The 25,728-nt window shown below is 40.0% G+C and overlaps 1 protein-coding gene across 2 annotated transcripts; it reads right to left on the reverse strand.

Annotated features, from left to right (window-relative positions):
* Window positions 1-1,067: 1,067 nt before the first annotated feature.
* On the reverse strand, window positions 1,068-23,092 carry CHKA (choline kinase alpha). 2 transcript variants are annotated; one of them, XM_058828562.1, is made up of 12 exons: window positions 22,697-23,086; window positions 19,383-19,494; window positions 12,406-12,459; window positions 8,571-8,684; window positions 7,813-7,946; window positions 7,438-7,542; window positions 7,014-7,072; window positions 5,265-5,352; window positions 4,230-4,338; window positions 3,642-3,748; window positions 3,229-3,310; window positions 1,068-2,467 (listed from the first exon to the last, which is right to left on the reverse strand). In XM_058828562.1, the coding sequence occupies exons 1-12, from the start codon at window positions 23,005-23,007 to the stop codon at window positions 2,408-2,410; spliced, it is 1,335 nt and encodes a 444-aa protein (XP_058684545.1). In that variant the 5' UTR covers window positions 23,008-23,086; the 3' UTR covers window positions 1,068-2,407. The 2 variants fall into 2 exon arrangements, with proteins under 2 accessions (XP_058684545.1, XP_058684613.1); XM_058828630.1 differs by lacking the exon at window positions 12,406-12,459 and having other exon boundaries at window positions 22,697-23,092.
* Between the last annotated feature and the right edge of the window lie 2,636 nt (window positions 23,093-25,728).

Raw genomic sequence — 25,728 nt, forward strand, 5'->3', positions numbered from 1 at the left:
AGAAGGTTTTACTCCCAATTCCTTTGTCTACTCTAAGTTCTCCAAGAAAACAGAAAGAACTTGCCACCAACAGGCAAGACTGAAAAAAATACCAGAAAGTGACTAAGATTGTCTCTGCTCACAACTGTTGACTTACCTATGTCCCCACCAAATGTACCACACAACACTCAGAGGCATCTCATCCCTTTAAAAGCCAATTTACAGAAGGCACAGGCTGGAGCATGCTTTGCTTTCCCTTCAAGGTCTTTCCTCACCTGGTGAGGTGACAGTAGAGGTGCTGGTGTACAAGTGTAGTTCTGGGACTTACCCAAATCATCTCACCAGGGAACTTGAGTTTCCTCTCTCAATTTAAGAGGCGCTGCAACTCCCTTAAAGGGGATCACCTCCAATCACACCTTTTATTACAGTTAGCACTACTGTGACTGAGTCCTCTTCCCTATTTGGGAAGTCCTCTCCCTGTTCTGAGAAACGTGAAGTGATGAGTCAGTATCCACGTGTGGCTTCTCAAGAACTTCAATTTACCCTTGGAATACTTTCCAAGATGCCAGACACCTATTACAGATCAATAATAATTTCAATTACCCACAAAGCCTCATTTTGAACTCTTTGTTCCCATCCCTTTCCCTATACTGCCATTTCCACTGGGTTTGCTGTGTGCAACAGTATTGTAATTGAAGCCTTCCGGATCTTAGAGAAGTGACCTGGCTGTTCATACTGGCACACCACATGAAGTGTTTGTAGTAAAATTCAATGTGTGCTGGTACCTTTTACCTTTGCATTGAGGGTAGTCAACAGTGCAGAGAGATTGAAGTGCTTCCACTAAAACTCTTCCCACCTCTAAAGCTATAGACTTAGGAACTGATGTTGTCTGCTTTTCATTGTTTGCTTTAAACACCTTTCTTTTTATTAGAATTCAATTATACAATAACTACTGAAGACACATTTAAGTAGAAGATGTATCCCAGAGCACTGAGCCTGTATCTCAGTCTGCCTTTGCAAGGATCCAAGAGATTAAGGCCAGAAATTTTATCCCGCAGCTGTAACAGACTCAAGAATATCAGCAACAGTGTTTTTAAGTGCTTTATATTTATTATAAAGTATTAATAACTAAACTTATGGAAAATGATTCTCTGTACAAGAGAGTAACATGACAGCTTTTACAAGTTCTGCTATACAGTACATGAAATGCTGCAGATTTTTTTCAGCCGCTTCAAACAGTATTTGCTATACAAGTCAAAAAGAGTAAACTTAGAAGTTTGTTTATAATACAGTGTGTTAGAAAGCACAAACAAGTAACATTCAAAATAAACAAGCTCCCAAAAATCAAAAGAAATCTTTAGATGGCATGTACACAGATTATACTCAAGTTTCAATATACATGTTATTGTTCCCCACAAGATGCTCCACTTTATTGGATTCCTGGAACATGATGAGAATTGAAGGTGCAAGAAAAGCACCTCTCAAGCCACATAAGAACTGGATGGGCAGAACAGCAATTTCCTGAAGTGTTCTCCACAGTCTTTGGCTTTACTATTTATTACAGCCATATACTGTAGCAACACAAGAAGAGAGACAGGCCTCAATTACCAGTACTGTCAATGCCAATCCAGTTATCTGGGGAGCTGCTAGAGCAATTCAAGGCACTCTTCCCAGTACTGCTAGCCCACAGAACCCCCTGTGCAGGACACAGCATTTTAAGAGAACCAGGCTGGGTTCTTGAACAACATGGAACAAACAGTTCAAAATAAACTCCTTCAGAATGTCAAGTTCAAAGCTCATTCATACTTCACTTCCCAGGCACACCAGCCTAAGAGAGACATTCATGTGTGTGTCACTAACACTTTAAAGCACACTGCTTCAATGTGTTTAGTTGCTTCTGGTTAAAGTGATGTAAGGTATCAGCAGCTTTGAAGATAGTGTTCTTGGGGCATGGTGAACTTCAACTCACAGTAAGTTTTTAAGCCTACTTCACAGTTTAGCAGTTGTCTCCTTTGCTTTTCCTTCTCCTTAAGAGGCAGTGTCTACAATCAGATTTTACAGCTGTTCTGCTTACAACAAAAACCAGAATGCCAACACCCCCCCAAAAATGTACCCACAGCAAGTTTGCTCTGATGCATGTGGTATTGACACTTAATTGTAAGCTTCTCCCATAATACAAAATAGCTTCTAGATTGAAAAGATTTAAAGATATTGCATGGTTGTATTTTACTTTTGCCTCCCAATCTCATTCCAACTATTTACGGAACTGTAAACAAGTAATTTTTATAGTCCTCAGTACTGTACACCTGCATTCCCAGGAACTGGAATTCAGTGACACCTTCATTAGAGATACAGTAGCCTAAGCACAGTGAAAGTTCTGTCCAGCTGCCCTCTTCATACAGTAACCAACAGGCCACTCCTCCCACATTCACACCTTCAGCTTTCTCTTCTGATCAAAGTAGGCATCAAATCTGGATAACGCATATTCCTGGAGAAATAAGGGACACTCAGTACTCAATAAACAGCTGTTTTCTTTTTGGGATGGGGAAACATAATGAAGGTATTAACTGTGTTACTTTGCTAATCCATCATCTCAATGCACTAATTAGCTCTATTTAGAAGGATAATCTCTCCAGAGGTGTTCTGGTGTCTTAACATTTCCTCCAGTTTTGTTTCAACTCTAACACAATTAGCTTCTGCCAAAATGTCAGAAAAAACAGGTACTAAAAAGACCAGGACTTCACTGAAAAGGCTGGCTCTTGCAACACTTCTGGTAAGATATTCCACATACCGGCCAGTCCTATCACCTTACAGTACACTGAGCACAGTCCAAGAGCCAGACTGATCAGTTTCTCAAGTACAAGTTGCTACCTGGCACAAATATTGCTGCACACTGAACATCACCATAGGACATGTGCATTTTGAGTACTCGGTTCAAAATTCTCACTGCATCTTGGCCTGTCTTGCCTGGGATGTCTTACTGCAGAATAATGCTGCAATATAGCCTGACAAGGCTATACACTCTCTACATAACCATGGGAACAATTTCTGAAGTTTTTATGATCTTGGATGTTCTTTACATTCTTAATGAAAGAGCACAAAGTAGTTAACAAATGGAGTTTTAAAAGCTTTACTCCACTTAGATACTAGTTGCTGTGAGAGGCCATTCCATTGCCTTTTCAACACTGTACCACAGGTTACTTATATTACTCATTTTCACTTGTGTAAAACTACAATTAAAAAACTTACCAGGTACCCAAACTCAATGGATGAGATCTTTGCTTGTATAATAGACCACAGACCCCAGAAGAAGTGTGATGCAAGGGCAAACCTGAAATTACAAGGCTATGTTACTGAAATAAAGACTCAGCTAAGTCACAACACCTTATTTCAATGTCATCTTAGAACAGTATTCCCTAGTTTGGGGATATCCACACCTTTTATTCAATTATAATACTATAAAAATAATGCCCCATGGAGTAGTATTCTGTTTACTCCACTATTAGTGTATATCACATATCTAATGTTACAGTGGACAGATTGTTCTTTACCACATATAGCTTTCAATCTCTCTCGGCTCAAGTTCCTCCACCCAGTGCGACAGATACAAGTACAGGTACCATGGTGGAAGCCTGAAGATGCAGTTGTACAAGGCAAGTTACCTGTTAACTTCTACCAACACTTCTTCTTCTAGTTTGGACTTCTCTTCATTGCTCAGATTTTCAAAGCCATCATGGAATGCAGACAGGTAACTGGAGAGGAAATGAAGCTGGAAGGCAAGTAAACAACTGAGTTACAACTTTTCATCTCAAGATATATTGTTTTCTTTCAGACCTAGGCAGTCCTTTTAATAAGTTGGCATTTACTTTTTCCGAACATCAACAGCTGTTGGAGTTAGCTTTAAGATTAATGGTGCATCTAACAATTGCTTGAAAGTCTGATTTAAGAAAAGTTATATTAGGACAGGCAACACATTGCTACTGCCAGCTAATTTCATAGTTGCAGTCTACAACTACTGGACTTTTTGTGGTGGATGGCTACACAGCACACAGTAAATATTCTATCCTGAACAGCTATTAAGTTACTATGATTTTTAAAGCAAAGGTAGTCAGGATTACAGAAAGTATTACACACTTAAGGAAGTCATGGAAGAAATATCTTGGGACACAGTAAGTCCAAAAGAGAATTAAAAAAGAGTTAATATGTGAAGACTGTGGACACTGGCATTTAACTATGTCTTTTGTGTCTACCTGTTGTTTCTTTGAAGGATATTTAAGAACACTGGCTTTGAAGAATGGGTATTTCTCATACGAGTAATCATACATCCATTCACAGAAGTGATTTCCAATGTCAAAGCCTCTGAAAAAGAAATAAAGTACCTCAGTATTTGCAAAGTAGCAATCTGTTTTTTTTAAAGCAAAATCAAGTTTAAAAGCACTGGGCTAGTCAATTTACTGCAGTTTTGCTGGAGGTAGAGAATTGATCAACCTAATTGATTGATAATTGAAAACAAATTTTTGCAAGTTATTATAAAACAGTTCGTAAAGAGGGGCAGTTCAGAATGAAAGCTACCAGCTACATGAAAATACTAGACTTTGCTAGCAAACTTTATACCAATGGAGACAGTAAAAATACTTGAGTATGCACTGTATCTCAGTGTGAAGTCAGACGTCTCTAATATTCGCATTATTGCAGGCAAAGAGATCATAATCAAAGTTTTCAATATATTCCACTGTTACATTATTGGAATTTGCTATTCCAGCTATGGTGATGTTTAATCTCATTAACTATACACTCTTGATCATCCTTAAAAACACTTAACTAGATGGCTGAGGGAAGAAAAACAATCATGTTGCATAACCACGTAGTGAAAAACTTGTATTCTCATCTGCAAAGGTGAAAAAGTCATTAGAAAGGATAGAAGGAAAGAACACAAAAGCAAAGCTGACATGCTCACAAAATCTACTCTCCTCAACTTCCCACTAGAAAGAAATCTTGACGTGCAAGCAAGAAGCCATTTGTGCGTAAACAAGCCCTCTAATCTGAGCAACCAAGAAGCCCCAACAACTTTGCCTCTGCTGTGTGCCTAAACTCAACAGAATCAGAACCAGAGCTGTTTTGATTAGTTATATTTGCTAACCATCACCATCAGAGCAGAACACAATTCACTAGAATAGACAAATAATCAGTATTATTGATGACTTTGATGATATTATTGACTTGGTCTCCCTGTAGCATGCAGAAAGGAACACACTCCTGTGCTGAAGAGAAAATAAAGTGTTTACCGGTAATTATAGCTGCTGTATTCAAAGTCAATGAGCATCAGCTTTTGGTTTTCTGAACTCTCTCTGCCTTCCAGAAGTAAGATATTACCTGAAAATTAAGATAATACAGCATATTTAATAATGCAGGAAAATCAGAGAAAAGCAACACTTTATCTCAAGGAACATTCTTCAGCTAATCCCAGTTATCCCTTACATCTGCATGGAAGAATTATAGGTGTGCTGGTTTTGGCAGGAGTAGTTAACTTTCTTCATAGTAGCTGGCACAAGGCTATGTTTGGATTTGTGGTGTTGATAACACAGGCATGTTTTTGTTACTGCTGAGCAGTGCTTCTGTAGAGTGTCAAGGTCTTTTCTGCCTCACACCCCAGCCCAAAAACTGACTGGGGGTGCAGGCAGAGTTGTGAGGAAATACAGCTGAACAACTGACCAAAGGACTATTCCATACTATATGCTCACTATATAGAGTGGGAAGAAGGAGGAAGAGGGGATTGGAGTGATGGTGTTTGTCTCTGCAAGTCACTGTTGTGTGTGATGGGGCCCTGCTCTCCTGGGGATGGCTGAACACCTGCCTGCCCGTGGGTAGCAGTGAAATCATCTTTGCTTACTTTGCTTGTGTGAGCAGCTTTTGCTTTCCCTAATTAACTGCCTTTATCTCAGCCCATGAGTTCTCACTTCTATCTGTCCAATTCTCTTCCCAATCTCACTGGGAAGACTGAGTGGCTCTGTGGGGCTGAGTTGCCAGCTGGGTTTAGTTAAACCATGACAACAGGAAAAGCCAGGTTGCACTGACTGTTTTCCAGCTCTCTGGAATCTGAGATATATAGCTTTACCTTATAAAGCTGAAAGCAAAGTTTCTTCTGTACAGGGATAGGCAGATTTCATCTCCCAAGGATTCTCTTTCCCCAGTTTAGCCTGCAGCTGGCTCAGGTGGCCCTGTCAGCCTTAGCAGTCCTTGCTGCATTGTTTCTTTCCACAGCTTGAGATTTATATAAATTTCACAGCATCTCTCATATCAGCATTTTTCCCCTGTGCTGCCTATCCTTATGTGACTATCCTGCAGGGCAATTCCTCAGCCTTAGCTGACAAAGCTGGGACCACTAACAGGAATACAGCCCTGAACACAGGCCCACTAGAGCATCCTTCCAGCTCAGCCCAGCTTACCCACCGTTCAGGTGACAGGGCACACAAACACAGCATACCCAACACACCTTCAGCCTTGCTTCCTCCTCATCTTTTTCAGTAATTGTCTCAGGAAAATTGCTTTTCCTTCCATGACTCCCAGAGAACACTAAAAAAAGGTGAATAAGGTTTTCCTAATGTTTTTTACCAGTACAAGTTAAAAACTGCCACATCAAACTACCCTACTCTCCATTGTCACTGTCACTCACTGCACTTCTTCAGCTTCTTTCTTTTAAAATGACTTGGGTATCCCCTACTCCAATCATGTATATTGCAGCAAAGCAAGGTATGGTCTAAACAAAAAACACATAAGGCTCCCTTCGTCAACTGACCTGTACTAACAGAGCATGAATACATTCTTGGCTTAACCCACTCATGACACCAGAGCTCTCTGAAGAAGCCTGAAGGGTTGCAGAAGCCCATACTTTGCTTTGGTACTGGAGTACACCAGAGTACACAGGCTGCTGCTTCAGGGCAGTAGCTCTGAATGTGGCTACCTTTCAGTGAGCAAACAACCAGAAAAGGCTCAACAGTACATTACTGAGCAATACTGAAGTATTAGCAGCTTACCCTCTTGACAATCATTGTGGCAAAACACAACTGGTGAAAAAGTAGCTTCAAGCATTGCTCTAGAAAAAAGCAACATAGCATCTTTTAAGTAACAAATCACAAAGTTCAGTTCCACTTCCACGTAATTTTTTGTTAAGAATTTGAAACACTATTCCTCCTGCCAATGGCCTGTTTTCTCAATTAGGAACAAAACATCAGCCCAGTGAAATTTGACATCACCATCAGGAAGTCAGATCAGCAATTTCATCATAGAATTTTGTACTTGTATGAGACTCAGGTTGGTCACAGAACCAAAAACAATCCCCAGCTTGCAAAGTAAAATGAATATAAAGTTTTATACTGTATAACATGTCTGAACAAGTATACAAAAACCCATCCAGAAACTGTGGAGATTAGAAGACAGTAGTAGACAAAATAAACCTACCTTAGATTTTTCATTTCCTGGGGGAGATTGTAGCTGAGAAGTTTGTTTAGTTTTCTGGTTTGGGATTCTCTGGTAAATTTAATTCTCAGCACTTGATTTAGATACCTGTTATAAAAAAAAAAGAAACAAGAATACAGGATTTGTAACAATGAGTATATTATTCTTCCCATACTATGATGCCATTTAAACTAAAATAATGGAAGTTTGAAAGAGTAACTGAAGAAAACATTACTGTTCTTCAAGGTAACTGAAGTCCTTTATCTGTTAGTTTCTGGGTACAGTGAAAGCTTGTCTTCTCAGGCATTCAGAAATAATGATCTGCTTATCAAAATTACAACAGGTCACCTTTTTTCCATAAAGTATTGCATAACTTACTTTTCCATTGTTCCAAAAAGCCACTTAGGTTCCTTATTAAATGGCATTTTCATGCCATGAAATCTGGCCATCTTCTCAGCTATTTCAGCAGATATGTCAGGTAAGCTTAGTTCTTCAGTGCTCAGTTTCCTGCTCTGTAATAAAATACAGTATTCTTAAAATGCAGTTAATTGATGAGTTACACAACTATGACTAATTATAAACTAGCATTAGGCTCCATGCAGTACCATGTGAAACACTAGCATAGTACTCAAGCAATACTCTTTTTTGCTCACAGATGAACTTACAAAGTTGCTGCCTTTGGAAAAGCTGCTAGCCAGCCCTACTTACAACTTAATCAAGTCACTTCTAGATTCAAGACCTGGGGAGTATCACATCTCACACTAAGAATATCTTCAAAGCAGATCAAGTATAAATATTTAAGAACATCAAAAGCATCTGCTCTTGTTGCTGTTAAAGGGAAGTGTTACTCCACAGCTTCCCCATGCTATGTTTGGTATCTAACAGGCTTTTTATCTTCATTTATTAGCCTCTGCTAGAGTTGAAGAGTTTTTAGATATCTCCCCTTGGCAAGAGCTACAATGGGGCTCTCCAACACCCACTCTCTTAACTGTATCAAATGACAGCCAGCAATTACTACAGGCGGTCAAGTATTCCATTCCCACATCCCTGCTTTTCTGGGCAGTCCAGAGACCTCCTTGTCATGATCAATTAAAACAGCTTCCAGCAGCCCACTGACTAATTATGACCAGACTTACGGGAATGAATTCCTCCAGTCGCCCTTGTGGGAAGATTCCATACAGCTTTGGCCCAAGTGCTCTCTCTGCAAGAATGGCAAACATAACACTTTCCAGAACCATGGCTTCTGCCCCCTACCAAAAAAATTAAAGTATTAGTTATTCACTAATATGAATGCACAGACATTACCTCGGGTGCGCACAATAGCTAAACTGTTATCAAGTGAGAAATTTTAGGGCTAGCTTTGAAAAGACTCAGCATTTTACTAATCAAAGTTTCTTGACTAATAACTTATAGTCAGGATGGGAGCAATACAAGTATTTTGCTTTCAAATTAAAGCTGGGGAGGAAAATCTGTATTACTTAGCAGGTACTTCTGTGGGCCAGATAAAAAAAAAAACACTGCAAAAACCAAAACACCTCCTCTCTAACCTGTGGGAACTCTGCAAATTCATTTCCTGGAGGAGTTCGTCCCACTGAAACACAACAAGGAACAACAAATATTATCCTATATCAGCTATTTTAACACTCTCCAGAACACCGCCTCTCAAAAGGACATTTTAGCTACAAAAGTGAATGAAGTGAACAGACAATAATAAAATATTGTTTTTATTGAATAAAACAACTTTTCATTTAGAAGAATGACTTGGTTTTCCTTCCATTAAGAACATTTTAAGTATTTCCTTTTTTATTTTTTCAAGTGAGGGAGTAATTTAAGCTTCTGTTAAGGAACATGTGTGTGTTCTACCCTTTCTACCACCAAACATAACTCAAGTTTTCTCTTTGTCTTACATCAATAGGCTTGGTTCTTAACAATGACAAGCAGACAGCTTTTTAATACGAATGCTTAATTAATAGAAATATGAAATATTTAGTCTCAAAAACACAGTTAAAAATCACTGAAGTGTAGCTTTCTGGATGGGTAAGATTATCTATAAGTAAACACAGAGGTCACATTATAAATCTCTACTTGCGATTATGTTCACCAGAATCCAGCTCTACTCAAATCCTAAAGATCTGCCAAGCCTCTGTCTACTTTTGAGCAGCTCATCTCAAAGTCAAACCCGTAACACTTAAAAGCATAAGAATAAAAAGCACAACATCAAGAAAGCTCTCAGGTATTTCTGACCACAGATCCTTTTGCATTATTGTAGTCAACAGAGTATCAGACAGTATATAACTCTATAGAAGTTCCACTCCTGAGTACACTCCAGGCAGCAGTGTTGAGAAATTATTTTTATTATTGTTCCACACCTAATTATTCTGAGATCTTCAATAAGTTCTAGTGTTTCATATTGAAGTGCAGTAAAGACTCATGTAACTGTGTTCTGGAATACTGAGACTTTAAGACAATTTGCATATGAATGTTTTGCATCTATGTTCTCCACCATTTTTTCATGCCAGCTCCTCAAAGCACCAAATGCTTTAGCCACTAACACACCAAAAATGTTTTTAATCATTTCACATGCCCTCATCATTACAGGTCTGAACTCCTTCTGTTCAGTTTTGAAACTTAATGCCAAGCACCAAAAAGAAAATTAGTTGCAAGCTACTGAATGTCCACTATTATTAACCAAAACTGACTTGGACAGCGCCTGGTACAACACCAGGCATTTTTAAGTCTCTTCCCATTAAGATGTCAGTTACTTGTTTCCATATCTTACTGAAAAGCAGTTCACTATTCTTGGATAACAGGAAGTACAAAAAAATCCTGTTACTCATTAAGACATCTCTTCATGCATCAGCAGTGCTAGCACTAGAACAACTTCCTCACTGAAACCAAATGGTTATTTGAGCACAAGTCCAACGAGAGTTTTGGAAAAATACCATCCATGTAATCTCAGGCACAAAGGCTTCTCCTTCCTAATACCATGGGACCTTTTACCCATGGGACTTTTTACCTTTTCCACACACTACTGTCGAACATGGGATAGGTGTGGAAATAAACTACTAAAGGACATTAAAAAAATTCTATAGCATACTTCATAGAGACTGAACAAATCCAGGAATCTGACTCTTCAGATTAATGTTCACCTGATTACTTTAAAGGATCAAGCATTGCAGCCAAGGAAATGATGTACTTCAGTGACTCCAAACACTTTGCAACATACTCATGCTTGCCAAGACAACCTGTTATTAAGATCTAAAGCTCTCAATTTTGACCAGTTTCAGAGATTCACCCATAAGCACTTGTATTTAGATTTCTGGAGAAAATTGGACCACTCATGTTTTTAAATGAATACTTAAAGATCAATGTTTTGTTTCAAAGCTAACTATTATACACATTTGTTACAAGACTTCCCCAGGATGCAAATCCCATACAGGCAAGGAGAGATCAGAAACCTTTCTACACTTCAGATGGAACTGAAGTGCCTTAGCAAAAATTTCACTATAAAATACACAAAGAGTCATATTCTAAGGAAAATTACTGCAAATTATAGCAAAACCAAAGTAAAACAAATTCTTGTTAAAAGGCCTTATGAGCTGACAAGACTATCCAATGTTTAGACAATTGTCACACACCAGGCAGCTCAGAAGCTACAATGCTTTTGCTAGCGAACCCAGAGAATTTGATTCTCTCTAAAGGATAACATCTCCTCTCATAACCTAGACACAAGAAAATTAACAAATCCATCCTGACAGTAATTCTTGAGAACACTAATTCAAGAGTGACGTTTCAGCACTATGAGATTAACAGCAGAAAACCACCTATCAGCAGAGAATAAGTATTTTCAAGTAACAAATACCACAAATGAATTTCTGATGTTCAAAACCTTGTTTCCTATACTGCAAAATTTCTATGAGCTTTTGTCACGGGAGTGGGGCTTGTTTGGACTCTTGGGTTTTTTTAAACTAACTTTTATTTTTTACAGGATTATGGCAGAGAAGAAATCAAGCCATCTCCATTTTTCATCTTTGAAAACTGAGGTATCAAACCACTACATTTTTAAATTCAATCTTGGTTCAACTGATTGAAGCTGTTCCAGTAAGCTAAACAAAGTTCAACAAAACTTCAAAAGCAGTCATTCAACAACAAAAAAATTTAAAGCCAGTTTCAACTCAGTAGGAAAAAAAACCCCTGAAACCAAACAAATGCTTGAAAATGTTTCAGATGGCATTGCCAGAAGGCAAAAAATACAAGGGGAGAAAAGCAGCACTTATCAATTAAGTAAAATTTACTTTTCCCTAGTCACTGCCATTACAGAGCTGAAAACAGAGAACATAACAACCAAGGCATCTGGCTAGCATGCTGCAATCCTTTCCCTTACTGAGAAAATACTGCCACAGTAGAAATCTAAATTACCAAATCCCATTCACATGACTTAATGAAAAGATAACTCAGTGAAACATTATGCTGCAGGAGAAGAAATTATTCCAAATGCAAGAACTTCAAAGTTTTCAGAGCAGAGATGATCCAAGCACAGTGCTAATCAGGAACACTTCATGTTCAAGAGCAAGTTCTCTCCAGCTCCATGTACCTTCCTCACAGGAGTTCACCAATACATTAAAAAATTAGGGATTAGGTAAAGCAGAGAACAGTTGTTCATCTACTTAAGAAGAGTCTGATACTAGAAATAGCAGTGTTGATGCCAATATTCAAAATGGTAAGAAACCATTTAGAGTAGAACAGGGGGGGCTTTTTCTTCATAATGTGGGATGCTTGAATCTTTCCAAACTATGTCCAGACACTCACATAATGCTGCTTCTGTGAGTAAATAAATTTCTTTCCTTCATTACTTTTTACATTTTCTAGACACAGTCCAGGTGGAATAACTACTGGTTTAAAACAAGCAGGATCACCACATTTCCCTATAATTTATAAAATTCTGTGAAATAAGCAAATTTAATTACTCACTTGCAAGTCATTTTCCTTCTGAGACTGTACAGACTCTCCCTTATTACACGACCTCTATGAATGAGAAAAAGCAAACACAATGAGAGGATGAAATTTAAAGTTATTAACCTGCAACCACCAGAACAAAGGGAGTAGAAGTACCAGCTACAGTTAACTAAAAGTCTCAACACTGTCTTGGATCTGTGACAGCTACAGCACTAGTATCCATCTGACCTCTGACCACCACATTTTCAAAAATTCCAAAGTCTTTCAAAAGGATGTGCCACTGAGACCAAGACACTCATGTAAATACCTGATTTTCACTTATATTTTTATTATTCCCCAGTCTTTCAAAACACAATTTCAATGTACCATAAGCTCAGAGGAACGTTTTTAATTAAGAGAAAATTAAGTCCCACTGCATTACATCTGGGATGAGATTCTTCCAGCCAAAGCACTTGAGACACATTACAGAGTACATAAAAGCCTTAGAAGGACTACTGGAAGAGGCATGTCATGAAGGTTGCAAAGCACTTCTTTTGCTTATTACCTTATTTTCCAAATTTCTTGTGGCTAGAATTTCCTTATTTAGAGTGGGTCTTCTTGGCTGTTTGTCCAGTGTACCACTGGCTGTGCAAATACAAGATTTTTCTTAGAATGAACTGCCCACATCAGTTAAAGGTCTCTCAGTAGGAGCCACAGTATACTAGCAAAACTTCAACAAGTTCCATGCATGCTGTATTGTGCTATGGTTGTTAAGAGTCATTATAAAGCAGTTTCAGAATATTAAACCATACTCTCAGCAACCGAACCCTCAATGGCACATGCTTTTAATAGAGCTGCACATTTAAAAATTCAAGATGTATTATAAACCTTGTCCTTTAAAGGGCTTGAAGGTACGGAGAAGAGAAAGCAAGTATCTGCTTAGAATTAGTGACAGTTTGTGGCTGCTATTTATGTTGCAATTCCAGCATTGACTGTTTAAACCAGACTAGCTTTACAGGCCCATAAAGGCAGCCAGCATCTCCACCTTCTGAACACAAACATTGCATTCACAGAACCATGTGCATACCTTCCTGTTCCAAAGCTCTAACATGTCCAAAACAAGGGTGGAAATATGAACTTAATGGAATACAGTTAAGCAACACCAGCTGCCTTAAGTACAATACAACAAACTAATGATTTACACAAGCTCTGCAGTTACAGTATTTCAGAAGCTATAGAAGAAGGATAGTTAACAACAATCGATGGTCTTTCAGCAAGTACTTCCCATAACACTACTATATAAGTTTAAAACAAGACAATATGGAAACTACTATTACTTTATATTACTTTCAAGGAAATTAATAAAGTCCAAACATATTCACTACAGCTAAATATGTAACTACTGAATAGCATTAAAATCATTTACGGAGGGCTTCTCTGAACAAGCATGTTCTACATCAATACCACTCTCAGATTTTTCTTGAACAGTCAAAGTTACTCACCATTCAGGAGTCTTTCCTGAAAAATGGTGCTCTCAGAATGGTTCAGTTCAATCAGAAGGTAATCACATTAGAGTTTTCCCTAGAACCTGAACTGGCATCTGCTTTCCAGAGGTCATACTGTATAAAGAGCTAGCCAGTTCCAAAAGTCCACCTCAAATTAGTGTTGGAGACAGCCTAATGGCATCTACTGTGCCATTAGAAAGGGACAGTTAGGGCTTTACTGCAGAGTCATCACAAGAGGAGACTTCTGCAGCATCCCTTCCCTCTTTTCTGTTCCCTCAGCATGAAGCATTAGTTTCCACAAGAAAAAGAACACAAATATGTAAATAACTTGCAAATATGAATGGGAGCTTGGAGAGGATTAGTCTTCACAAGTGGCCATGTACTCAGCCTAGGATTAGGAAATTCTTCACTATACATGGGCAATGAGAACAAAGTAAGCAGGATGCAATATTATGTACCAAAAGTTTAAGAGTTTGATCAAGTTATATCAGATACCTTATTTTGAACCACTGTTCTCAGAGGTGATTGTGGAATCAGGAAATAATCAAATTCCACTACTTTAATCTGTCAACCTATTTAGCTCACTTGTTCTTGGCTAAATCTATCAATTTCAGTTTTTCCATAACCCTAATAGCCCACTCCAACTAATGTCCAATTCTGGGAGCTAAATACGTCAACAGAAATGAGGTGATTTTAATTACCTGAAAAAGAGGCTCACTGAGTAACTGCTAGAGCTTTTTAATCACTCTCTCTACATGGAAACTAATTAGAAATCGACATGTTCTACAGGTTCAAGATTTCTTCAAATATTTGTTCAGGGCTTTTATTGTGGGACGATTTATTCTCAAAGCCCTGAGAAAGTTCACTAGAGTTTTAGTAAGGGAGGACAACTATATTCAATAGAAGTAGTTTAGAGTCTAATTTGTGATCATGTAAATTGATTTTAATGCAGGATACAAGATAAAAGTCCTAGAATGGGAAACAGTACACATTGATCTGTGCTCAGATGACCAGACAGTGATTAGACATCTGGTAATTTAATACAGAAAATCGAGTTTAACATTTTCTTCCTAATGCCCCCAATTTATTTCTTTTGTGGCTGAAAGATGAAGTCGTTTATCAAAAAACCCAAATGATGCTTGGCCAAAGAATTCTGCACAGAGAAGGAACTTTTATCTCTTTTTATCTTACATAACTTTGAGCTCTGCTCGCAAATTTAAATATAACCCAATTTTTCTCAGCTTACTCAGCTTGATTTGCAATACTTTAAAATACTGCAGCACTTGGAATTAGATAAATTGCTAGGAAATCACAACATTACAAGCAATTGTCTCAGAGGTTAGATGTGACCTGTGCAGGGAAAACTTTTCTAGAAGCTGTTGACAGACATCAGTTTGAACTTCAGTGTATGGAACAAAACCAGGGTTAGATTCAGCAATAACTATTTCTGCTTGTAAGGATCTGCCATTGATCCCTTATCCCTGTCAGACCTGAAGGAACTGATGCTAATTTGCTGAAGTCCTAAAAATCTAGCATGTGAAGAATCCCCAATTCAAGCTCTACAAAAGCCACAACTCAAATCCTCTACATCTCAAGTTACCATTCTGTTATGAGGGAGCAGAGAAAAGGAAGGGACAGCTTTTTGATATTCTGTTATTGCCATAAACATTCAGATGCACAGACAGTAGCTGGTGCTACTTAAGGCTTACTTTTAAACAACGAAATCCAGTACTAAAGAAAATGAAAGCTGTAGAGAATGCTCCACTTCAGAGATCTCATACTATACCGTGAATCGTGTCTGTCACCTGGAAACCAGAGTGCTCTAGGCACGATCGCATGGGCAAGCCTGCAGCAGAGAACACATGCATATACAACTAAAGTGGTACATTACCCCCAGAAAACCCTTAATGCCACCCAACACAAATATATCCCCGTAAGAGGTGCTTGGTTTCTTTCAAGCCTTCTGCCAGTGCCAGGGATTTGTAGTTACTCCATGCTACAAACAGACATGGACACCAACAACCACAGAAGACGTTGATAATTACAGTTACACAGCAGTCTGCATTTTATTTAGTTACACAAAATAAAAGGCAGCAAGGCAGGTATGGAAAAATATTTACCACAGAACTGTGGCAACCATTTATACTCATTTTGCATCTGTTCACATAGAAATTGAGAGACCAGAAAGGAACATTAGGTATACTGGTTTGTTTTTCCTCATTTGTATACAAGATTTTGTTTTGGCTGTTGTAAAGTAACAGAGCCCCAGTGAGTCAGAGTTCAAGGTTCTTTTGACACATGTAAAAGAATGGGAATCAATCCCTGATTTACCTTTTGAGAGGTGAACTTAATTTCACCTTAATTTGAGCTTATTTTTTGTTGATGCCACCTAATGTCACAATCCTATTAGCATTTTCAAGATGCTACTTTGAATTTGAGTAGAAACACTATAGTGATATGAGTATGAAATCCAATTTTAAAGTCTGGACATTAAATGGCATATTGTTGGATAGCCTTTTGTTTCAGTTGTTAACACTAATACAACAAGTTAAAGACATTTTGTCACAACAAGTTTTACTTTCAATGCTCCCATTTAAATTTAGCAACTAAGCTGGAGCAATCATAAGTGAAGCAGAGTAAAACATTTGCCTTTTTTTAGTGTAGGACATATCTGCATTGTGCCTCAAACATTGGAGTTTTAATGTGGTTAGTACTTTAACCTATCACAAGTACAATACTCGTCTTAAAAAAAAAAAGTTCTGCTCAAGGATATACTCAGGAGAAGTCCTTGATTTATAAACATCCATGCCAGTGTGACCATTCATAATAATGGCCGAGCCAGTCCAGTTCATCTCCACCCAGCTCCCCCCAAACAGTCATGCACACAAAAAATTGGTTTAAACGTATCAGCTATGACAGAGGAAGGCACAAAGCCTTCCCTGTGTGGCAGCTTCAGCCAGCTGGCATGGTTTATATTGGATGAGTTTCATGTACTGACATTTGTGTCTTCCAAGAGTCATAATAAGCAAACTGGAGCTATTTTCAAACTGCAAAAAAGGTTCCTTTAAAAGGTGGCTCAAAGAATTATGGTGCCAGTATCATTCATTCTTAAGTTAGTAATCAGGGATCTATATTTCACTTGTATTCAAAATTTTAACTTAAACTTATCTTCTGTATGTACAAGAATTTGGTGCAGGTTGCTATAGATACACAGTATTTACAGTAAAGGGATAAAGAACTGATATCACTGGTTTGTGCTCCAATTTCAACAGAAGGTAAAATGGACAAGAGTTAAAACATGCTACAAAGGCTCAAACAAACAAGTGGTAACTACTAATACCCAGTGGCAGTTACAATTAAGTCATTGAAAATTAAACTGTGATTTTAGCATAAGGTCTCAAAACTCAACTTACTTAAGCAGTGTTCCTTAATTTCTACAAGGTTTTTAACTTGAGCAACTTTACTAAAAGTATCAAATTACTCCCTCTTAACAGGCTTGTCACAACATTCTGCTTATGCCACCCAGACTCTCATAGGAATCCTATGTGAGGTTTTCAAAATACCCAATAAAACAGTTTGCTTATATTTTAACTTGCATTTAAGGTAAAGGGGCTGGAAGAGACAAATGTTTGTTGACAAAAATTGTGAACCTCAATGCAATCAAAGTTTTACCTTGGGACTTTCTCTGCTTACTTAACCATTAGTGAACTGCACCAACAAGAGCAGTCATTTCACTGCCACTATGGAAATAAAGGAAGTTAGACATCTCAAAAGATCCTTCAACACCAAGAGCAGAAAGGTTAGAAAGTTATGAACACACTTTCAATTTTCAAACCAAATTGGTTCTAATTTTAGAGCCCAAAAATTTATTTTGATTTCTTCAGTAGATAGGGGCAGAGAAGAGGCAAGTTAAAAAATACCCTGAAGGAAGAAGAGGGCAGCCAAATTCTAGAGTCTACTTTATTTTACTTTTGAAAAATAAGGGAAAGGACATATTTCTTTACAGCTCTTGGGAAACAGAAGCTCTACCACTACAATAGTTTTACAGCCCATGTTCCTACTCAAGCTTTCTACATATTAACTCAGCATTACATTGAAACCATTAATAGTTCTTGAAAAGAACCCCAACTTAGCATCAATCCTAGGAGTCATTTTGAAAACAAAGTTTCACATGACCCTTTTTTCACTCTGCTTTTAGTTTCTCTTTAAAACTTAAGACTATTTAAGCTTGAATTACTGACCTTCTACACACTTTCCTTAAGAGTTTAGCTTTCCCAAAACATATGGTGCTGTAGCCAAGCAATTCATGCTCTTCCAAACCACTGGAATATTTTACATATTTCTGGTAAAGTTTGTTACCACAGGAAAGTTAACAAGTCACATGATATAATAAAGGAACACCTCAAAGTAAAGCAACAATATCTAATGAGATTTTTAATAGTGAGCTTGGTCAAGACAGCAGAAGCAGGAAGAATGGGCTGAAATTTCAGGAACAGAAAATCTTCTGCAGATATTGGATCAGTTGTTCAAAGCAAGTGATTGAGTACTGGAAAATATAAAATTAATGGATAATAAAACCAGACCCTCTAAGTCAAATAGAAACAATTGCCAACATACAGATGTAATGTTATGAAGCTGCAATTTTTCATAAGGTTAAACACTTACATTATGATTGCTTATTTACAATGTAATCATTATGTGTAGCAGATGGATAAGAGAAGATCTGCTGTACAGTCCTAGAGTAACAGTCTGTCAGCTTTAGAAGAGACCACATGTACAAAATAGTCTTGCTTTTAAGTGCTACTATTTGAAACAGATTTTTCAACTGCTTCACTTAAGGTGTGACAAATGTCAATACTATTTACATTTTACTAGCCAAATAAAAGTATCATTAAAAGAGTTAGACAAAACATCTGGTTAAGCTTCTATGCCAGCTATACGGCACTCCACACATTCAGGAAAGCATATTTGGGAATGAGATGACTGTACAGTATTGATGTTCACACTTCATTCTTATTCTAAAACTATATTTTCAAATTTTCTAGCAGCACAATTACCCATGATATCTAATAAAATGCTTGAGCAGTGTACAAGCTTGACAAAACCTTCAACTAACCTCCAAGATTCATAAGTGCTATCAAGATTAAAATTAAGCAGTTTAGTCTCGCAATCTAGCTAGTTATGTCAAAGTCCTACATTCTGTACAGAAGCAAATTTTTTTGAAACACCACAGTCCAAACTTAAGACCATAAAGAAAACATTAGTGCCCAAACAAACAGCAAATGAGCCTTCAGCTAATTCACACCAGTTGGGATCTGCGTAGAAAGGAGTGTAAGTCCTAGACAATAATAAATCATTAAAAAACTGTTTTCAGCTTGCAATCTACCCCCCACCACAGAAACATTCCCTAAAGGATAAAGCTCCATAGTGTCACAAATGAAGATCTCCAAACATATTACAGTGAAGCTACAGAAACCCTCCCACTCCCAAAGCACTCTATGTACTCACCATCTGCAGGATTGCACCGTATAAACGCAGGAGAACTTTCCGTGGTTCATCTGCAACTGTCTCAATGGTATCAGGTAGCGAGCACTGAAACAGCATGTTGCTGAGGCCACCTCTGGAGACAGAAATACATTGATTAGGTAACCTGGATAAGCACACGTTTTGTTTTCAGCAGATTAGAGGTGCACTAAAAATCCTTTGGGTGTGATTAATTGGTCTGCTCTAACAAGAAAGTTTTCCAGCAGTACCAATAACTCATAACATATGAGGCTTCGATAAAACAATGGCAGCTTCATGCTTCTTAATGTACAGTTCACCACCCAGAGCCACTGATCCAAATAACAGCTCAAGCTATTAACAAACAGATGTAAAATGCAACAAACAACTATCTAGATCTAAGCAAATTATTTTCAGCAATGTTGGAGTCTCGACAGATACACTTGGCTACACAAGCAAAGCTATGGCAGAATAAGTTTAAAACCATGCAGCGAATATAAAACTTCAAGTTTGAATTAAGAGCTGCTATCACTGGGAGTGGCAGCTCAAAATTCAGCTATAAAGCATTGCTGATGAAAGTCTTACTTCTGCTGTCTTTCTTAGGGACACATTTTCAATTTTTTTTTAATTTACAATTAAAGCAGTTCTTTATTTAAAATAAATTTCTCATGTATTTGTCAAATCTAAAATCACACTCAGTTTCTCTGGTCTAGCATCTATCTAGATTGATAAAGCTGTGGAAAACAAAACAAATGCTACCACTTTTTCCTCTAAAAATACTGATGTTAAACAGTAATTATATTTAAAAACCAACATGTTTGTGTATCATCTGAATGACTGAAGCATAGATTTTCCTAGTTTGTGCCTATCTTGATGAGATTCTAAGTTTTCTGATCTTCTTGTAGCTCATAAGAACACCCATCTACTCAACCCACATTTTCTTTACTGCATTGCCTTTCTGCATTCTTATTATTATCAAGAATGAAATCTTCAAATTTTCCTTCTGCAAATGATTTTGACTGTAACATGTAATACCTTTCAGTGACCTTGGATTACAAGAATCCACAGCAGATCCAAAATGTAGTGTCTAAAATGCAATTCTCAGTCCTAACCTGACATTCCTTTCAATGCTTTCTCAAATATTGTTCTCGGCTCTCTTTCAGCACAGTGGGGAAGCAGAAAAGATTTTCTGGAAAAAAAGGCTACCAAGAAGGAGACAGTGGCTGGCCTACATATCCAAAGTCAACAACTGAGAAGCAAAAAAGAAATCTCAAGAAAACAGAGTAAAACAGCAGCTGCACAATATGCTTAAGAAAGGAGACAAAAGAACCAGGTGGCTTGGCAGGCACCCAAAAAAGGATGTTTAGAGACAAGATATGAAGTAACTTTGAACCATGAAGGTTAACAGGTTGGAAAAAAAACCAAGAGACAGATGGAAAGAATATCACAGGAAGAGCAGAGCCAGCTATTAAAAGGCAATCCAAACATTGGTTAGTTATACTAACTACACTTTCGGCTTTATCTGAACTGTGCTAGACAGCACATTTGCCACCTCTTCTATGCCTCTGATGAAAACTCTGGTGAAAATATCAATAATTAAATAGAAGAACTAAGCACACTGAAAAATATAAGAAATACTGAATCTGTATAGTTACATGACTTAAACAAATGCTCAGCCTGCACAGTGTGTGAAAGCCCAGAAATTCTTTTTTTACACCAGACAAGTCAAAGTGGATGCTGAACTCCACTAAACAGAAGTTTCACTATAGTTTAAGTTCACTATTGCATTTAAAACTTCAAAAGTTACCTGGAAAAGTTATCAAGGAAATCCATACAGAAGCATAATAAAAGGCACTGTTCTTCTGAAAGGTCAGTTGATTCAGCAGCTTGTTTAAAGGTCAAAAGGGCACATCTCACTCATACAGATAAAGCTACCAGTTATTTAACTGACAGCTGTTCAAGATGATTTTACAGTATTAATGGACACATTGGAGAATGCAGACTGACTGAAACCAGAATCATTAAACCAATATGATGCATCGTCCAGAGATGAAAGTGGTGAGAAGACTTTTGCCAAAAAAAACCCCAACTACCAATTAGCATGGCTTTACACATTCTTAAGTTTCAGCTCCTCTTCTGCCAAATTTGGAAATCACAAAGCTATTTTGAAGTGGTGTCTCACACAGAGGTTTCCAAGAAATGCAAAGATAACCGTGCTAAAATGTAAGGCTTTAAACAGTAAGTGCTAAAATCAGCACTAATACAGATGGAAACTTAATTAAGCAACTCAAACTAGACGCATCAGACTACTCTACTGTTTAGGAATTGTATTGGTTTTGTTAAAATTCTCTCCTTTCATTAACTCCTTATGATCATGTCAAATGAGGAGAAACTATCTAGAAAAACAAATACTACCTGCACTGGGTCTCAGTGAGTAGCTCATTTTTCAATAATGCTTTTAAAATAAATTTAGGAATGAGCAAGATATGTTTTAGTCATACTTTTATACATCAGAGCTTTCTCAACTGTGTATGGTCCCTTAGGTACCTAGGGTAGATAAGTGCGTGTTTTGTGAACGGACAAAAGTAGAAACATTGGGAAAGCAAACTGACAATAGTATCCTTTGAAACTGTCCCTGACTCTATGTTTGATCAGGTAGAACAATCAGTCTGGAAGATGGGAGACAAGCGGTGCTTAAAGGGCAAACTCTGAACTAACATTGGTTTAGTTAAAGCAAAATAAAGATGCTATTTAATTTTGCAAAGCAGGCAAAGATCTCCAGCACATTACATCATATGGCTTCCAGAACGTCCCCAATTTACATATTTCTGCTGCCAACGTGCTGAGTCACAAGCACTCGTTACTGTGTGCTGTAGAAGATGACTCACATCACCGGTACACCGCGTTTACCTGATGATTTCTCAGTGCGGAGCAGCCAGGGCCAGCCCAGCAGGGCCCTTTCCCCCGGCAGGGAGCTCGGGGCGCGGTGCAGCGGTTTCTGCCGGCTCCATCCCTCTCCCGGCCGGGCGCGGGGCCCCTCCCCCGGCGCGGGGCCGAGACGGGGCCGTCGCGATGCAGCAGCAGCAGCAGCCGCCGCCCCCCCGCACCACCACCCGCTCCGGGCCGGGGGCGCACCCGGCACCGCCCCCGCGGCAGCCAGCCCGCTCTCACCGCCCAGTAAACCCAATTCGGGAGGGATTTAAAAGAATAAAACGAAATTAAAGACGGAGCCCCTCGCCTCTCCCGCCGGGGTCGGCTCGAACCCGCGGCGAGCCCCCGTCCCCGCCCCCTGGATGGGCCACCTCCCCCTCCGCGCTGACCTGATGGGGCTGATGCGCAGCTGCTCCTCCTGCAGCCCCCGCCAGGCCCCCGGCAGGAACTCTTTGCACCACAGATACGCCCGGCGCCGCGTCCGGGGGTCGAGCGGCGGCGACTCCTCCTCGAGCGGCGGAGGCAGCGCCGGGGGCAGGGGCGAGACGCCACCGCCTCTGCCCGCCGCGGTGGGGTCCTTTCCCTCGGGTTCGGGGTGAGCAAGCGGCGAGGGCGGCTGCCCGGCCGCGGCGGACCCGCGGCTAAGGATGAGTCCGAGCGGGGACGGGTCGGCATCGCCGTTGCAGAACTTGGTTTTCATGGCGTGGCGCGGGGGGGGCGCGGCGGCCGTTGAGGCGGCGGGCGGGGGCGGTAGCTCGCGTGCGTCCCTCCGCCGTCAGTGCCGGCGGCGAGTGAGCCCCGCGCTCGCGCCCGGCCTGCCTTTTATACGGCGTCTCGGCACGCGGGCCCGCTCGCGCCTCACGCTTCACGCCCGTTTGCCTGTGATTGGTTGGAGCGGGCTCTCGGTTCCGCCCTTGGAGCGGGGGTGGGTAGGGAAAGGGAGCGGGAGGGCGCGCGCACCCGGCTCGCGGCCCCTCCAGGCGTCTGTGATTGGTGCGCGCGCGCGAGGGGAGCACGAGGCGCTCGCCCGCGGGGCGGGGGCTGAGCCTGAGGGGAGCGCTGAGGGAAGGTGAGAGGGAGGGAGGGAAGGAACAAAAAAAGGAGGGAGGAATGGAGAGGGGGGACACCTCACGATGCGCTGTGCCGTGGAGCTGCCGCTGCTGGGTCCGCCGTGATGCGGCGCTGAATGGGACTGGCACCCCCTCAGGCGGGGCTGGCCTTGCTTAGGGCTGCTCAATGCGCCTGTGTTATTCACTCCGTGACGTGATACCGAAATATGTGGGAAATCTCCGCACGGTGCGAAGTGGGTCGCGGCAACCGATTAATAACCGTATTTAAAGTCCGCTCCTTAATGAAAGCGACTGAGTTAGTTACAGTGTGAGGGCTGGCTTATGCCCGCTTGGTGAACTGGTCTCTCGTGGCTCGGGATCACGCCTGAACAGAAGGGTAGAGCTACGGGAGCAAGAATAATGTCTACACGCAGTGCTTTGGACATGAGTTTCTTATAGTTTTGGCATGGCTTTCCTGTTTTGGGAAAGATCAGCACCTGCCTTACGGTCCTTCCCCCCCAGCATCCGAGTGTGGGAGCGGTGATGTCACAACCCGCTGGAGGAGCCGAGGCCTTCCCGCCCCTCCAGCGGAGCGGGTGGGACTGTCGCCTCATATCTTATATCACCTCGTCATAAATGAGCTGTAAAGCAATAAATCCCTTCAAGCCTTGAACTACCTCTGCACTTCCCTGATTTTTTTCCCCGCCTCCTTTGGCTGTTCACCCTTGATGGTCCTTTTCTGTATACGAGAGACTTGCAGCCTCTTGTAATAAAAGATGCCATTATTGTGGTGATCATTGTTAAAGGTGGGAATTGCTGGGTTGTGAGGGAGTTCCTGATAGGCTCCTTCCCTCATCCTTCCCCAAACTATTTCGCCACACGGGATGCTTTCTCATTTTGTTGCATGCTTCACTTTGGCACTCTAGTGCTGGAAAACCCCCAAGGAGCCTGCGGATTTTCTGGGAAGTGGCAGGAAAGGTCCAGAAGTGGCTTTGGAACAGGCTTTGTGCTGGCAAAGCAGCTTCAGCACAACCAAAGCTGTTTTGGCTGAGGCATACCAGACTCTAGTTAAGAGGAAGAGTGATGTATGAGTTAGGAATGCCAAACCGGGACAGAAGAAACAGAGGTTTTCTTTTCTCTTTATACCACAGCTCTTCATTTATGAAATAAAATCCTTTAACTCAGGCAGAGATTAGGGTGCTGGAGAGGAGACATGCAGTTGCTGCTGGAGATGGCTACTCAGGACTGCAGAGGAGTCCTTTCTTTTTCAGGACCCTGCTCAAGTACTTGACAACATCGCTGATGTTGAATATCTCAACAGAAAAAATATGTGAGAAGAAGGGGTGAAAATAGCAAAAAATATGCCTTACACACAGGCTCTTCTATTTCCAGCTGCTCGAACTTCACACTGGCTTGTCATGATAGCATGAATAACAGGACTTGCGTTTTTTTTCCTAATTAGAGTTATTTGACTGATTTTTTTTCTCTAGATTGCTATCAGTGTAGAAAGAAAAGGCAGTAAAATCAGAGAAAAGAAACATTTGTTTTTCCTGGATATAGAGAATTCTACCCACTTTTATTAGACAAGAAAACTCCATCTCGTTGCTACTGGCCATTTCGCTGACAGTTGTTCAAAATCTTTGCTTCAAAACCTCCAATAATCTCTTCCAATGAATCAGAGAATTTAAAAGGAGATAGGAAAATTATGAACTATTTTTTATAACCTTTTTATTACAACACACCCTTTCTTAGTGTAAGTTTAGCTCGGGTTTCAGTCCTTTAATGACTTCCGTTTTGATAAATATCCTGGATCCATGTGAGGGCCACATGCATGTTGCCTTTAGACGCTTGTTCTGCTCATGACACTGTTTATTGGTTTCGTGCTTTCTTAGCAGTGAGCAACTCATAGCCATTCACTGTTGATTTTACAAAAAGGGTGTAACTCACCTGAAAACAATTCACTCTGTTTTCCAATAAACACTGTCTCTCTCCCGGGGAGCCACAACACTGCACAGCACAATAAAGGCAAGAACAAAATACTTGTAATAGAACTTGTGATATGCATAAGGTGAATAAGCATAAGTGGCTGCAGGTTTAGTTGATATGTAGGCAAATAGATACGTTACTTGCCAAAATGATTTTTATTTCATTGTGCCTAAAAGTAAATATTGGTTATTGCTTACGATGATGCTCATGTTTACATTGTGGGTAGGGGTTCTTTTAGCCACGGTACCCTGCACTGTGCATTTCAAGTGCGGTTGGCTGGAGTGGGCGGGAAGCAATGTGACAGCAGTGGCACAAGCTTGCTCTGACTGAAATCTTAGGCAGCAGTGCCAGAGATATGAAGTGCATGGTCTGAAGGCGATTCAAAA

This window comes from Poecile atricapillus, chromosome 1, assembly GCF_030490865.1.
Source record: "Poecile atricapillus isolate bPoeAtr1 chromosome 1, bPoeAtr1.hap1, whole genome shotgun sequence".
In the NCBI taxonomy this organism is placed as follows: Eukaryota; Metazoa; Chordata; class Aves; order Passeriformes; family Paridae; genus Poecile; species Poecile atricapillus.

What these genes read in the sequence shown, in the direction of transcription:
- CHKA (XM_058828562.1), bottom strand. Translation starts at nt 23,007, where the DNA reads ATGAAAACCAAGTTCTGCAACGGCGATGCCGACCCGTCCCCGCTCGGA. An exon ending in ATCCTTCAAAGAAACAACAG is followed by an intron (nt 3,749 to 4,229) that starts GTAGACACAAAA and finishes CTTGCCTTCCAG; the next exon opens with CTTCATTTCCTCTCCAGTTA. An exon ending in CCATTGAGTTTGGGTACCTG is followed by an intron (nt 2,468 to 3,228) that starts GTAAGTTTTTTA and finishes TTATTTCTCCAG; the next exon opens with GAATATGCGTTATCCAGATT.